The sequence below is a fragment of the Chrysemys picta genome, chromosome 17, assembly GCF_011386835.1.
Source record: "Chrysemys picta bellii isolate R12L10 chromosome 17, ASM1138683v2, whole genome shotgun sequence".
NCBI classification, from domain to species: Eukaryota; Metazoa; Chordata; order Testudines; family Emydidae; genus Chrysemys; species Chrysemys picta.
This window is the reverse complement of record NC_088807.1, coordinates 3,876,245-3,889,216: the sequence shown is the minus strand read 5'-3', so window position 1 is coordinate 3,889,216 and position 12,972 is coordinate 3,876,245. Positions and strand designations below refer to the sequence as shown.

At 58.8% G+C, this 12,972-nt stretch overlaps 1 protein-coding gene across 1 annotated transcript; it reads right to left on the bottom strand.

The window, feature by feature from the left end:
• Positions 1 to 2,681: 2,681 nt before the first annotated feature.
• ZFP36 (ZFP36 ring finger protein) lies at positions 2,682 to 7,350 on the bottom strand. The gene is made up of 2 exons (XM_005293150.4): positions 7,194 to 7,350; positions 2,682 to 5,702 (listed from the first exon to the last, which is right to left on the bottom strand). The coding sequence occupies exons 1-2, from the start codon at positions 7,227 to 7,229 to the stop codon at positions 4,725 to 4,727; spliced, it is 1,014 nt and encodes a 337-aa protein (XP_005293207.2). The 5' UTR covers positions 7,230 to 7,350; the 3' UTR covers positions 2,682 to 4,724.
• Between the last annotated feature and the right edge of the window lie 5,622 nt (positions 7,351 to 12,972).

Sequence of the window (12,972 nt, the reverse complement as noted above, 5' to 3'; positions counted from 1 at the left end):
CCGTGCAGCAGCTCCCCACCCCAGCTCACCTCTGCTCCGCCTCCTCCCCGAGCACCCACCCAGGAACAAGGGCGGGGCGTTGGGGGAAAGGGGCGGAGCACCCACCCAGGAAAATGAAAGTGGGCACCTGGGTGATCAGCCGAGGTCTCTCTCAGGACAAGGGCAGGGGGGTGAACAGAGCGCTGGAAGTCAGGGGATTAGGCCTCAGCCTCGACGCCCCGTGTCCCATTAGCGCGACCCGCCAAGTCGCACGTGTCCCGCACGCCAGCTGCACCCCTCCTAGCCAGCTGACGGGCTGGGACATCAGGAAGGAGCAAGGGGTCGGAGACACCAGCATCGTCCGCGTCACCTCCCTGGGACTCCACCAGCTCAGAGGACCCACCGAGCCCGCGCTGGAGTCTGTTTAGAAACAGCGCTGGCTCGATCCGGCTCCTTTGGGTGATCACCCCCATCTCTAGGGCCTGTCTCTGCTCCTAAGCCTCCAGGACATGCCCAGGAGATAGAAGGTCATTGTGAAGGAAGTTGCCAAGGCAGGGCAGGGGGGGCACTGGAAAAAACAACTTCAACCGCAGGAGTAGACAAGGGAAAAAACAGGGCAGCAGCCGGCCCGCGCGCTCCAAGCCCCTGGCTTGCGGGTCAAAGGAACCCAGCTGCAGTGAACCCCCCCTTGGCCCCCCCCACCAGGGGAAAGTGACGGGGACCAACACTGCAAAGAACAAACCAAAACCAACGTCAGCGGAACGGCCGCCCAGCCAGCACTGAACGCAGCCACGCTTCGGCAGGCCCTACCAAGAGTGAGGTCCCTAGAATCATAGAAGATCAGGGTTGGAAGGGACCTCAGGAGGTCATCTAGTCCAACCCCCTGCTCAAAGCAGGACCAATCCCCAGCCAGATTTATGCCCCAGTTCCCTAAATGCCCCCCCTTAAGGATTGAACTCACAACCCTGGGTTTAGCAGGCCAATGCTCAAACCACTGAGCAATCCCTCCCTTGCGGGCGGCCAACCCCATTGAGCAGAAGCAATGTAACCGCCATGAGAACCCAGCCCCCCATCTAGGGAGAAACCCTCCAGCCAGGCTGCGGAGGGGGATTCCAACACGAAGTCACCCCCTACTCTAGCCAATCGTGATCAGAGTCTGTGCAGCGCCTGGCACGCTGGGCCCGGCCCCTGATCTCGGTCCGGGTCTGTGCAGCGCCCAGCAAAATGGGGCCTGGATTTCTGCTAGGGCCTCTCGGTGCTTCCTGAACACCCGTTTCCCATTGATTCCGGGGGGCGGGCAGCGCTCTCTGCCTTGTGGGGAGGTCAAAACAGATGATCTGGGTGTTCCCTTCTGGCCTTAACATGTACAGGTCTCCCCGCGCTGCCTCTGCCCGGATGTCAAGCACCCGCTAGGGCAGGCGAAGCTTGGCACGGGGGGCCCATGGGATGAAACCGATCATGAGGGAATCAGCCTCCTGGTGCCACAGTGTTTGGGGCCCCACCTTGGGCGGCTTCTCACACAGGCCCAACCACCCAGCGCTCCCCATCGGCTGAGCCTGGGCGGGCACGGTTGGGTTTCCCAAGCTGGCTTGTTTACCGAAAGCATTGGGCGGGGGCCACTCACCAGGCCGGTTCCTCCAGTCTGGGAGGAGACGGGCCCTTACGCAAAGAGCTTTGTGGATGTGTCCTTGGCAGGGACCAGCCGCGCCCTGCTAACGTCAGCCGTGACGAGAGCAGCCCGTGAAGAGGGGGGGAAGGAAACACGCATCTGGGCTGCGCTCAGCACCTGGGGATGTGCCACCACTCACGGCAGGCCCGAGACAAATCTAAACTGATCAAGCTTCTCACGGGGAAGATGGCAGCGGACAGACCTGCGCTAGCTTTAACCTAGCTCACCTGGAGCAGCGAGCCACACACTGGGCAAGCTCGCCCAGACCCCAAGGTAATTACTGGTGGTCATGCTGCTCCCGGCCCTCGGCTAGCTCGATTAAAGCTCATTGGGGCAGGTCAGCCCATGACTGCACTCCAGGCGAAGGGATGACGGGAACGGAGAGAGATGTCCCACGCCAAGCCCGAGAGTCTTGTGATTAAAAAGCAAATCCCACTACTGCCACCTGTAAAATGGAGGAAGTGCTTTCTGGATCCCCAGGGCAGCTGGGAAGAGAACTCCCTTACTAGAACAATGGGGCTATACGGGGGATTGGTCTTCTAAAGCTTATTTATGGAGGCTAGAACTCTCCCTTCAGCCTAAGGGCATTAGGTCCTGACACCCAGCTCCTCAAAGGGATCTAGACCCCTAACTCCCCATGGATGCCCCCTAAGCACAGGGCCATCCTTCCTCTTTATTAAGCCGTGCCTCAGTTTCCCCTATCTTGTATGGGTTTAGTTTGGAAGCTGTTTGGGGCAGAGACCAGCTCCTTTGAAGATTCCCTCCCCGCCCCCCTTATTAAAAAAAGGAGATGCTCAGATAGCAAGTGGAGGGGAGATATGGGACATTATGTGTTATGCACAATGGGGCTGAAATTCCATTAAGATGCCTGTTGTGTTTTATACTCTTCAGACAAAATGAGGAGGGACTTGCAGTGGGGGTACACCGAGCCATCACACAGCGCCCAGGCTGTAGGCCCATCCCAAAAAACACACGCAAAAAAAAAAATTATATACATATACAAATATACACACACACACACACACACAAAACAAACTGTCCAATCTCATGGCTTTCTTTGTTTTATTTCCACCATTTTTTTTTTTTAAATCCTCAAGATTCAGCAATAACACCACAATGATGATTAAAAAAGCATTTGTCACTTATAAACATATCACTTCCCGGTTACATCTGGCTGGGTTGTTTCTCTTTAATTAAACTTTTTAATAACACGGAAAAATATATATATATTATTTCAGAATATTACAAAAAGATAAATATAATATAAAATTCTGTCTTGAATAAATAAGATTCTATAAATAATTTTGGTTTCTGGTCTATCATTAAAGGTAAACATGAGCTTTGTTTTTTTGTTTCCAAGAGCAACAGTTAAAAAGCAGGGGAATTGTTCACACAGAAAACGGAACATGAAAGATCTCACTAGGCCTCGGAGCTGCAAAGAGGGCATCACAAGCTACCACAGCGGGATTTGGAGCTAGATACCAGTGTTGCCAAAGCTGTGTGAGGTTTAGTGCGGTTCTGAAAGCCCAAGCTTCGGGAGTCATGTGATCAGAGCAGACCCTTAGCTTGTCTTTAAAAGAAAAAGCAAGTTTTTATCCTGTGGGCTGGACTGGGGAGCACTTCACAACCTCGGCTTTGTGCAAGGAGGCGAGCAATGCACACTTAGTGTCTCCCCCTCCCACCCCTTCACAGAGTTCTTGCTACATGGCAAGGGCTGACCGGTTTAACACTATGGCTTTGGAGACCAACTCCCCAGAAATCAAAGGTCAACCTTGCTGTCATGTTGACCGAGCTTTGAATGGGGTGGCTAACCGGGGAGGCGGGGGTGGAACAAAGACCCCTCCCTCCCCATGACCTTTGGATTCTGGGAGGGGACACACCACATCTTCATTGCAAACTGCCCAATCATGTCAGTGCTGCCTTCCTGCTCCACCCAGCGACATTGCCAGCTCAGATTGTCTCATCTTCCCCTTTAAGACATTAGCGCTTTCTTACTCTCCTTCCCCCCCCCAGTCCGTTTCACCCTTCCTTTTGCAGCTGGGCCAATGCAATTGACAAATACTGCAGTAACACTACTGTCTTTGGAGAGAAATACATCCCCCGCCAACTTAAAGCAAGAGCTGTTTCATACCAATTAAGTCCAGTCGTTTTCACTGTGGTCCACCGACCGCTGCGGGGGGGCGGGGCGGGGGGGTCTGCAGACGGTGTCAAAGAATTCCAAAGGGATCTACACCTCCATTCACAATTTAGGGGAACCCTTCCCGAAATATTCACAGCATGAAATAAGGGTAAAGGCAGAGGAGAAAAGCAGCACCATTCAAGCTGAATTTATCCCACCCCAGACACCCCTAATATGCTGATGTGGTCCACCCCAAACAATCTGCTACATATGGGGCATAAAACTGCACCGTCCCCACCCCACAGCTCCAAGTTAGTCCGTTTTCAGGGATGCACGCCGGCCCCACGGGGCTTTTCCCCTCACCCGCGGTAATGCAGACGAGTCCGGTGGAAAGCCGGACACGGGGGAGGCGCGGAGACCGGCAGTCCTTGACTTGAAGCAAGTAAGCACTTCCGGACGGCGGGGGTTGGGCAAGGCACTTCGGCGGTGTCATCTGGCACTTTAGGACGAGCGGGCGGAGGAAGGCAGGAGGACGAGCCCTATACCGAGGGGGCAGCGGCCCCTGCTAGCCACGCCCCGCACACAGGTAGCAGGAGCAAGTCACTTAAAAGGCATGGCTACATCTGGCCAGGCAGGGAGCTTGCCTTGCCAAGCTGGCATCTGCATTGTGCACATCTGGATGCATGTCCCCCCCTTCCCTCCCCCACTGTGGGGAGCTCATGTCCCACACCAGGGGAGGTCACCCCACCCCCCAGACAGGAGCAGCCCCTGCCAACATCTGGCTGGGGAGCTGCTGTCCCCTCCCCAAACATCTGGACCAGCAGCTGGAGGGGCCAGGGGGCAGTGTCTGGAGGGATCTTGGAAGCAGGATCAGGGGGTCACCCTTTGCTCCAAGGAATTGATTGCAACCCCTCCCCGTTTCTCCACCCCATTAGATCCCCTCCCTTGGCCTGGAGGCTATTCCAAGCCCTCCCCGGCCTCCGACACAGAGATGCGGTTGAAGATGGGCAGGCGACGGGTCCCGCTCCAGGTGCCGCTGCTGGGCAGGATCTCGAAGACGGGCGATTCGGAGCCGCTGAGACTGCCCGAGCTGCTGTAGCAATCCTGGTCGGAGAGCGAGTTGGAGGAAGGGGTCCTAGGGAGGCCGGAGGCGACGGGCGCGCCCGGGGCGGCGGCGTAGTAGTCTCGGTGGCTCTCAAAGGCGCCCAGCCTGGCGGTGCCACCGCAACGGCAGGTGCAGCGCCCTCCAGGGGCGGAGGCGGCCAGGGCTTCTCCGAGGGTGGCCATGCGAGGGATGGGCTCCGAGTTGAGGCGGGCGAAGGGCGGCGAGAGGAGGTCGCTGGCGGGAGGTGGGGAGATAGAGGGCGCCCGGGCGAAAGAGGCCGGGTCGGAGATGCCGGGCGGCGGGGAGCCCTGGCGGGCAGCAGGCACCCCGGTGTAGCTGAGGCTCTGGCGCAGAAGCTGTGGGGAGGCGGCCAGCCCCCGCTCTTCCGGGTAGTGGACGAAGTGGCAGCGGGAGCCGTAGGGGCATTCGCCGTGGAGGTAGAATTTGTGGCACAGCTCCGTCTTGTATTTGGGGTGGCGGCTCAGGCTCCGAAGCTCCCCGGCCCCGTGGGCGAACTGGCACTTGGCCCCGTACCGGCAGCGGCCCGTCTCGCTGTAGGTCCGGCACAGCTCCGTCTTGTAGCGGGCCGAGAGGGCGGGGGCCGGCGGGGGCTGCAGCGGGGGGAAGCCGGGCGGGGGGGGCGGCAGGGCTCGGCCCTCGATCAGGCTGAGGGAGCGGTCGGTGCGGAACGAGGGGCGCGGGGCCGCCGGCTCGGGCAGGGAGCACGCCTGCTCCGTGCTGGGGCTCCAGACGGTGCGCAGGGGCCAGATGTGGGCGTCGCCGCTGCCCCCGGCGTCCTGCCCCTCGCTTAGATTCAGGTTCCGGAGGTTCTGTGGGGCGGGGAGAGAGGAAAAAGGGGGGGTTAATGCCTGGCTCTGACATCCCCTCCCCCCAGACAAGATGGGGGCACCTAACAGATACCCCTGGAGCTGGGCATTGCCCCAACTACGGAGACACACACACACACACCCCGGCCGCTTTGCCTACAGCAAACTGCACCTGGGAGAGCCAGGCTCTCCGGGGAGGGGGGGGGATGGGGCTGCGCTCTGGTGACTCACAGGCCCGGCCATGGCACAGGGCCCAGGGTTATTTATAAAGTCCTGGGACCGGGCCCAAGGGGAGGGTTTTATACTGGCACGGACCCCCCCCCCCCCCTTCCAAAGAAAGGGGCCTTCCGCCAGCCTGCTGCATGGGGGCCGGCGGGAAAATCCATGGTGGGGGGGGGGCGGAGGGGGGCACGAGAAGAGAAGTGACAGAACTGAAGAGGGGCAGATTCCCCTGGTGTGTACCCCACCCTGGTGTAAACCTAAACGGGGAACTTCCCTTTCTCCTCCACTCTTTCCATTCCCCTCCCCCCCGCACCAAGGGGGTCCTCCACCCTCCACTGATCCAGAAAGGAGCCCTACTCAAAACCACCCCCCCACACACACACACAGTCGCCTAAGCTGCACCCCCCCCCAAGTTCCCACTGCACCCGAAGTTGCTGCATTCCCCCCCCCCCCCCCGCAGCAGCCCGCTATGGCGGCGGGGAGGGATGCCATTCTAGGTCACTTTAACCCTTTCCTGATCGCTGGGAATTTCTCCCCCCCCCCCCCCCACCAGCCGGGGCGGGGGACACCTCTAGGGACCGGGCCGTGTCTCGAAAGACTTTTGGAAATTAACCCGACCGGCCAGACACTCAATCAACACCAAAAACCAATCAATCGCCGGGCAGAGGGGAGACGGGTCGCTCCCCCGGCTGCTGGTTGGGGTTTTTTGGGGGGTGGGGGGTTAGGGGGGTCCTGCCTTTAGCAGCAGCTCCTGAGTGCAGCCCCCCTCCCTCCCCAACTACGCTTCATTTACCGAATGGGGAAGTGCGCGGCCCCCCGGTTGGCGCGCTCCGTTCTGAACAGAGCCGAGCAAAGCGAATTCACTCCGGCGAGGATTTCGCACTAAACAACCCCCCCCGCCCCCCAACCCAGCCGGCGGGTAGCCCTCGAGAACTGGGGGCGGGGGGGGGGGGGGCTGGAGAGTCACCCCCACAAGTCCGCCCAGCTCCACAGCCTCAAAAACTTTCCTTTCTGGGGCCCGAGAGGACCCCCCCCCCTCAAAAATCAAAAAGAAGCGACGCCAAGTTACCACTCCCGGCAATGGAGCCGAGCTCCCAACTCCGGATCAGACTCGCTTTAGCAACTTTCTGTCCCTTTTTCCAAAAAAAAGGGGGGGGGGGGAAGAGATTTGGCAGGAGAACCCCCCCCCCCCATAAATCAGTCATAGCCCGGTTTAGGGGAGCCGGGCCAGGAAATCCAGCCCACACCCCAGGAGACGAGCTCGCCTCTTACCTCATACAAGGTTTTTACATCCACCATAGAGCTCATGGCGAAGCAGGAGATGAGTGAGGAACAGCTGGAGAGAGTCTGTGGGTCTGTCTGTCTTCCCCTGGGTGGGAGCCGCTTTAACCCACCAGGGCCTGAGCTAAGAAGCAGGGGATTAATCAGCCCCCTTATATAGGCGAGCTGGGCGGAGCTACAAGAAGCCCCGCCTCCCATGAGCTCATCTCAAAAACGCCACTCCTGAGAGTTGGGCTGGATGGATGGGCGTGGGAAAAGACCAAACCGAAGGTGGATTGGGGAGGGGGAAAGCCAGGGAGGAAAGAGAGAGAGAGGGACTGAATGAACAGATGGTGGGAGGAGGAGAAAAGAAGGGGGGTGAGAAACAGGCCCCAGAAGGGGTCAATGTAGGGTGACCAGACATCCCGCCATTAGGGGCTTTGTTTTATATACGCCACTATTACCGCCCCCCCACCCAAAAAAACTTGCTACCTGGCCACCTCAGGTAAATTTGGTCACCCTAGGTAAACATCAGCTGTCAGGGGGGCTGTTTGGCGCCGCTGGGTGATTGGATTTGGTCCTGTCATCCTGGGGGGGTCCCTGGCAAGCTTAGAGGCCTGGTTGAGCTGAAGAACAAATTCAGGAGGGTTTCCGGGCCAGGGGAATAAAATCTCCTGTTTTCCCATCAGCACCGGCAGTTTTCATTTCTTCCAACAGAGGTCGCATCAGTCGTCCTTTCAAGCTGCCTCTCGGTCGCCAGCCACAGGCCGCAACCCGCGCCGGGTGGCTCTGAGGCTGGCAGGCCCTAGGGTGGCTGGCATGGAGAGCTGGCACGCTCGGTGCTGCAGCACGGCCCTGCAGGGCGCTCCCGTACGAGCCGGGCCCCTGGCCGCTCACACGCACACCAGGGTGGCCTTTGGGCTGGTCTAACTCGTGCCCTGCGCCCTGCGGGTCCAAACTCTGTGTAACTTGCAATGTCACGATTTCTGGGCAATCAGGGACAGTAGGCCAATGCTGTGATTTTCCTAACAGCGGGAAGGGCATCCCCTCCTTCCACCTCGCCGATAGGGGAAAAGTCACAGCCTCGGGCTAATGGGACCCCTCACACACACACACACACACAAACACACCTGCTGGGGAGCGGGGCCAGGCCGGGGCGCCTAATCGCCCAGTTGTCAGTACCCCTCAAGAAGCAACATTAGTAGCCCAGGCAGGACCCGAGATGCCCGGGCCAGACTCCCCATCCTGGCCCATCACTTCTCTACTAATGGACCCCAGGGGGCAGAGAATAGCCACAGTACAGTGTGCCCCGGACACACCCCCAACCTACCCCCTACCCTGGTGGCTAGGAGCGCTGGCCCGAGTTGCGTCAGGCTTTCAGTTCTCAGTTTGCTCGCCAGGGACTGTTCAGGTGCCCCTCGCCCTGTAATTCGGGGCTGCGTCAGCGCCCGGGAAATGGCCAGTTTCCGGAAGCAGCCAGGGCACGCTCAGCGCAGCGGCGGCTCCGTGTTCCCCTTTCTTGCAGCGAGGCGCATCGTCACCGTAACGCTTTTGGGAAACAAACAAACGAGCAAGCGGGAAGTTTCCCACGCGGGCGCTCGCGTGCCGGCGCACCCCTCTGCAGAGAGACAGCAAAACTGACTCGGCCCCCGAGGCTCAGGAAATGACAAACCTCAGGGCAAACCTAGACCGGCCTGTGCAGTCACTGCAGCGTTACGTCTCTCTCCAGGGCTTTCGCCCACCTGCTTTCAAACAGCGGCCGAAGCCAAGAGCAGCAGGGGCCAGTTCCTGCTGTAGGTGGGGGAGTGGGGTCTAGTGGTTAGAGCACAGGCTTGGGAGGCAGGACTCCTGGGTTCTATTCTTGACTCTTAAAGGGGAGCGTATGGCCGCAATCATCCCAGGACTCCTGGGTTCTATCCCCAGCTCTGGGAGAGGAATGGGGTCTGGTGGTTTGAACTAGGATGACCAGGTAGCAAGTGTGAAAAATCGGGACGGGAGTGTGTGTGGCGGGGGTAATATCTAAGACAAAACCCCAACTATTGGGACTGTCCCTATAAAATTGGGACATCTGGTCACCCTAGTGAGAACACAGGGACTCCTGGCACTGGGAGAGGAGTGGAGCCTAGTGGTTAGAGTGGGAGGTGGGCAGGTAGACAGGACGCCTGGGTTATTTGGCTTCCTCATTTGTGGCCTAAACAAGGCAGAATCTAGCCTCCTGTATCTACAAGAAGCCATCCTGGCAGTGTTACAATGCAGCTGCCTCTGGAGAGGAATGTAGCAGAGCTGAATAACGGAAAGGGGTGAGGACAGGTCATGGCCAGGAAAGCTGGTTTCCCTGGCTACCCGGGAATCCCCAATGGCACGTTCCACAGCCTCTGTTTATGCTGGCTGCACACCAGCTATTCCTTGATTCTGGGAAAGCCCCTTGGGGCCGTGGGCAACTGGGCGTATCTCAGAGCAGCCACTGGGCTGCTCTATGTTAGGTAGCGGATGTGGGGGAGATCCCCATAGATGAGCCATTCTTCTCAGATGACACAGAATGAAGTGTCGATAGAGGCGGGTTTGGAACAAATAGATAAATGAAACAGTAATAAATCACCAGGATCAGATGGCATTCACCCAAGCGTTCTAAAGGAATTCAGATTTGAAATTGCATAACTACCAACTGTGGTATGTAACCTGTTGCTGAAATCAGCCTTTGTATCGGATGACCGGACGCTAGCTAACATGACGCTGATTTTTCAAAAAAACTCCAGAGTTGTTCCTGGCAATTACAGGCCCATAAGCCTAACTTCAGTACCGGTCAAATTGGTTGAAACTATAGTAAAGAGCAGAATTATCAGACACAGAGATGAACACGATTGTTGGGGAAGAGTCAACACGGCTTTTGTAAAGGGAAATCACGCCTCACCAATCTACTAGAATTCTTTGAGGGGGTCAACAAACATGTGGACAAGGGGGATCCAGTGGACATAGTGTACTTAGATTTTCAGAAAGCCGTTGACAAGGTCCCTCACCAAAGGCCCTTGAGCAAAGTAAGCTGAGATGGGAGACGCGGGAAGGTCCTCTCCTGGATCGGTAACTGGTTAAAAGACAGGAAACAAAGGGTAGGAATAAACAGTCAGTTTTCAGAGTGGAAAGAGGTAAAGAGAGGGATCCCCCAGGGATCTGCACTGGGACCTAGTGCTTTGCACGGGCGTAGATGACACTAGGGGTGATCTTGCAGGGGGACCAGTGAGGAGGGAACATGTCAAAGTAGGCCGGGAGGGAAGCCCGCACGCCCTCTCGCACCCCTGGAAGGACGGCGAGCCCTGACGGGGCTAGGGCTTCCGGTTTGGCTCTGCATCAGGACCCCAGGTTTCCGGGGCGTGAATCACTGGCAACGTGCCCCGATGCACCGGGAAATCCCTGCTGAATCAACCACGAAAGTCCAAGGATCAATAACAACAACAAGGCGCTGTAATCAGACAGCCCCGGGGAGGGGATACCCCGGCTCTGCAGGGGAGGGCGGGACGGGGATCGCTCAGACGGGGTAGGGAGATTGGGATATCCTGGGTCGGAGGGGGAGGCGGAGAATGGGGTTATGCTGTCTCTGAAGAGAGATGGGGATTTCCTGGCTCTGAGAGGCTGGGGATGGGATGGGGGGGAGGGATTGTCCCCGGTCTAAGAGGTCCGGGATGGGATGGAGGGGGAGATAGGGATTGTCCCGGCTCTGCGAGGTCCGGGATGGGACGGGATGGGAATGGGGGAAGGGGATTTCCCAGCTCTGAAATGCCCAGGATGGGATGGGGGGATGGGAGTTTCCCTGGCTCTGAGAGGCCAGGGATGGGATGGGGGAGATGGGGATGGGGATTGTCCTGGCTCTGAGAGGCCGGGGATGGGATGGGGGGAGAGGGGGATGGGGATTGTCCTGGCTCTGAGAGGCCCGGGATGGGATGGGAATGGGGGAAGGGGATTTCCCAGCTCTGAAAAGCCCAGGATAGAGCAGGGATGGGGGTTTCCCTGGCTCCAAGAGGCCTGGGTTGGGATGGTGTGTGTGTGTGGGGGGAATGGGGATTGTCCCGGCTCTGAGAGGCCCGAGATGGGATGGGGGGTGGGGGTGGGCATTGTCCTGGCTCTGAGAGGCCCGGGATGGGATGGGAATGGGGGAAGGGGATTTCCCAGCTCTGAAAAGCCCAGGATAGAGCAGGGATGGGGGTTTCCCTGGCTCCAAGAGGCCTGGGTTGGGATGGTGTGTGTGTGGGGGGGGAATGGGGATTGTCCCGGCTCTGAGAGGCCCGAGATGGGATGGGGGGTGGGGGTGGGCATTGTCCTGGCTCTGGGAGGCCCGGGCTGGGGTGGAGTATCAGGGCTTCACAGCTGCTGCCTTCTCACAGTCTCGGGAATGTCCCAAGACCTGGAGCCAGCAGGCACCTCGCCCCCAGCTTGGATCCAGCCCACCCGGGAGTCTGATCCCACTCAGGCAATTTCCCCAGCGCTAGAAAGGTAGCAGGGCCCAGAGCCTCAGGCCCCCACTGCAGCGCTAGGACGCCTGGGTTCTATTCACAGCCGTTCTGTTGATGCCTTTCCACAAGGCTGGTCCCCTGCCTCAGTTTCCCCTCCCACCCAGCTGTAACTTCCCTGGGGCGGGCGCGCTCCGTGCCGTGTATTTGAATGTTCTATTTTAAACCACCATGTTCAGAAATCATTTGAAATCTCATGTTTAACTTCCCCTGACTCCTGGGAGCTCCGAGCCACAGTTCGGATCCGTTTTTCTGGGGGTCCAGATCCTCTGCTCTGAACCGTCATTCGGGAGAATCGGCTCCCTTGGGCTCAACTCAGCAGCCAGCCCCAGCATGACGGCATTCAATCGGGAATGGTTTCTAGCGGCCGGGGAAGCGTGGGGGGAAGCCAGCGGCCCTCGCACGCTTCCTCTGCTGCACCTTCTGCAGCCAGGCTGTTGCACAATCCACCCGCATTCCCAGGAATCTCCCAGTGCCAGGAGGCGTTGGCGGTGGGCCCCCGCTCAGCCAGGCCCCAAGCTGGGGATGAGCCGTCTCAACAGGCTAGGGGAGCCGGGGGCGGGGGAGGAGGACCGGGGTGAATGGGGCTGCACACGGCTTCGCTAGCCTGAAGTGGGTCTCCGGGGCCAGAGAGAGAACTCAGGAATCCTGACTCCCGGACTGCTCCCTCCTCCCCCCACCACCTCAATCTAACCACTAGACTCCACTCCCCTCCCTGAGCTGGAGAGAGAACCCAGGAGACCTGGCTCCCATCCCCCCTGCTCTAACCACTAGACACCACTCCCTTCCCAGAGCTGGGGATAGAACCCAGGAGTCCTGACTCCCAGGCTCCCCCCTCCCCCCCCCCGCGCTCTAACCACTAGACTCTGCTCCCTCCCAGAGCTGGGAACAGCTCCCAGGAGTCCTGGCACCCAGCCGCCATGCTCTAACCACCAGACTCCCCTTCCCTCTAAAGCTAGGAACTAAACCCAGGAGTCCTGACTCCCGATCACACCCCACCCACCCCAAGCCCCAACCTCTAGATCCGACTCCCCTCCCAGAGCTCGGAATAGATACCCCGAGTTCTGATCCCCAGCCCTGGCCTTGCTCTAACTAGGAGATCGTGCTGGTTCCCGGAACTGGGAACAGAACCCAGGAGTCCTGACGCCCGGTGTCATCTGCTAACTGGTAATCCCGACTCCAGCTTGCCAGTCAATGTTCCACCAAGTCCATGCCAGGGCACGGCCGATTCCTGGTGCTTTGGAGAAAAGCCACCCCCCGCACACACACCCCGCACACAAGGCACCGGG

What these genes read in the sequence shown, in the direction of transcription:
- ZFP36 (XM_005293150.4), bottom strand. Translation starts at nt 7,229, where the DNA reads ATGAGCTCTATGGTGGATGTAAAAACCTTGTATGAG. An exon ending in ATGTAAAAACCTTGTATGAG is followed by an intron (nt 5,703 to 7,193) that starts GTAAGAGGCGAG and finishes CCCGCCCCACAG; the next exon opens with AACCTCCGGAACCTGAATCT.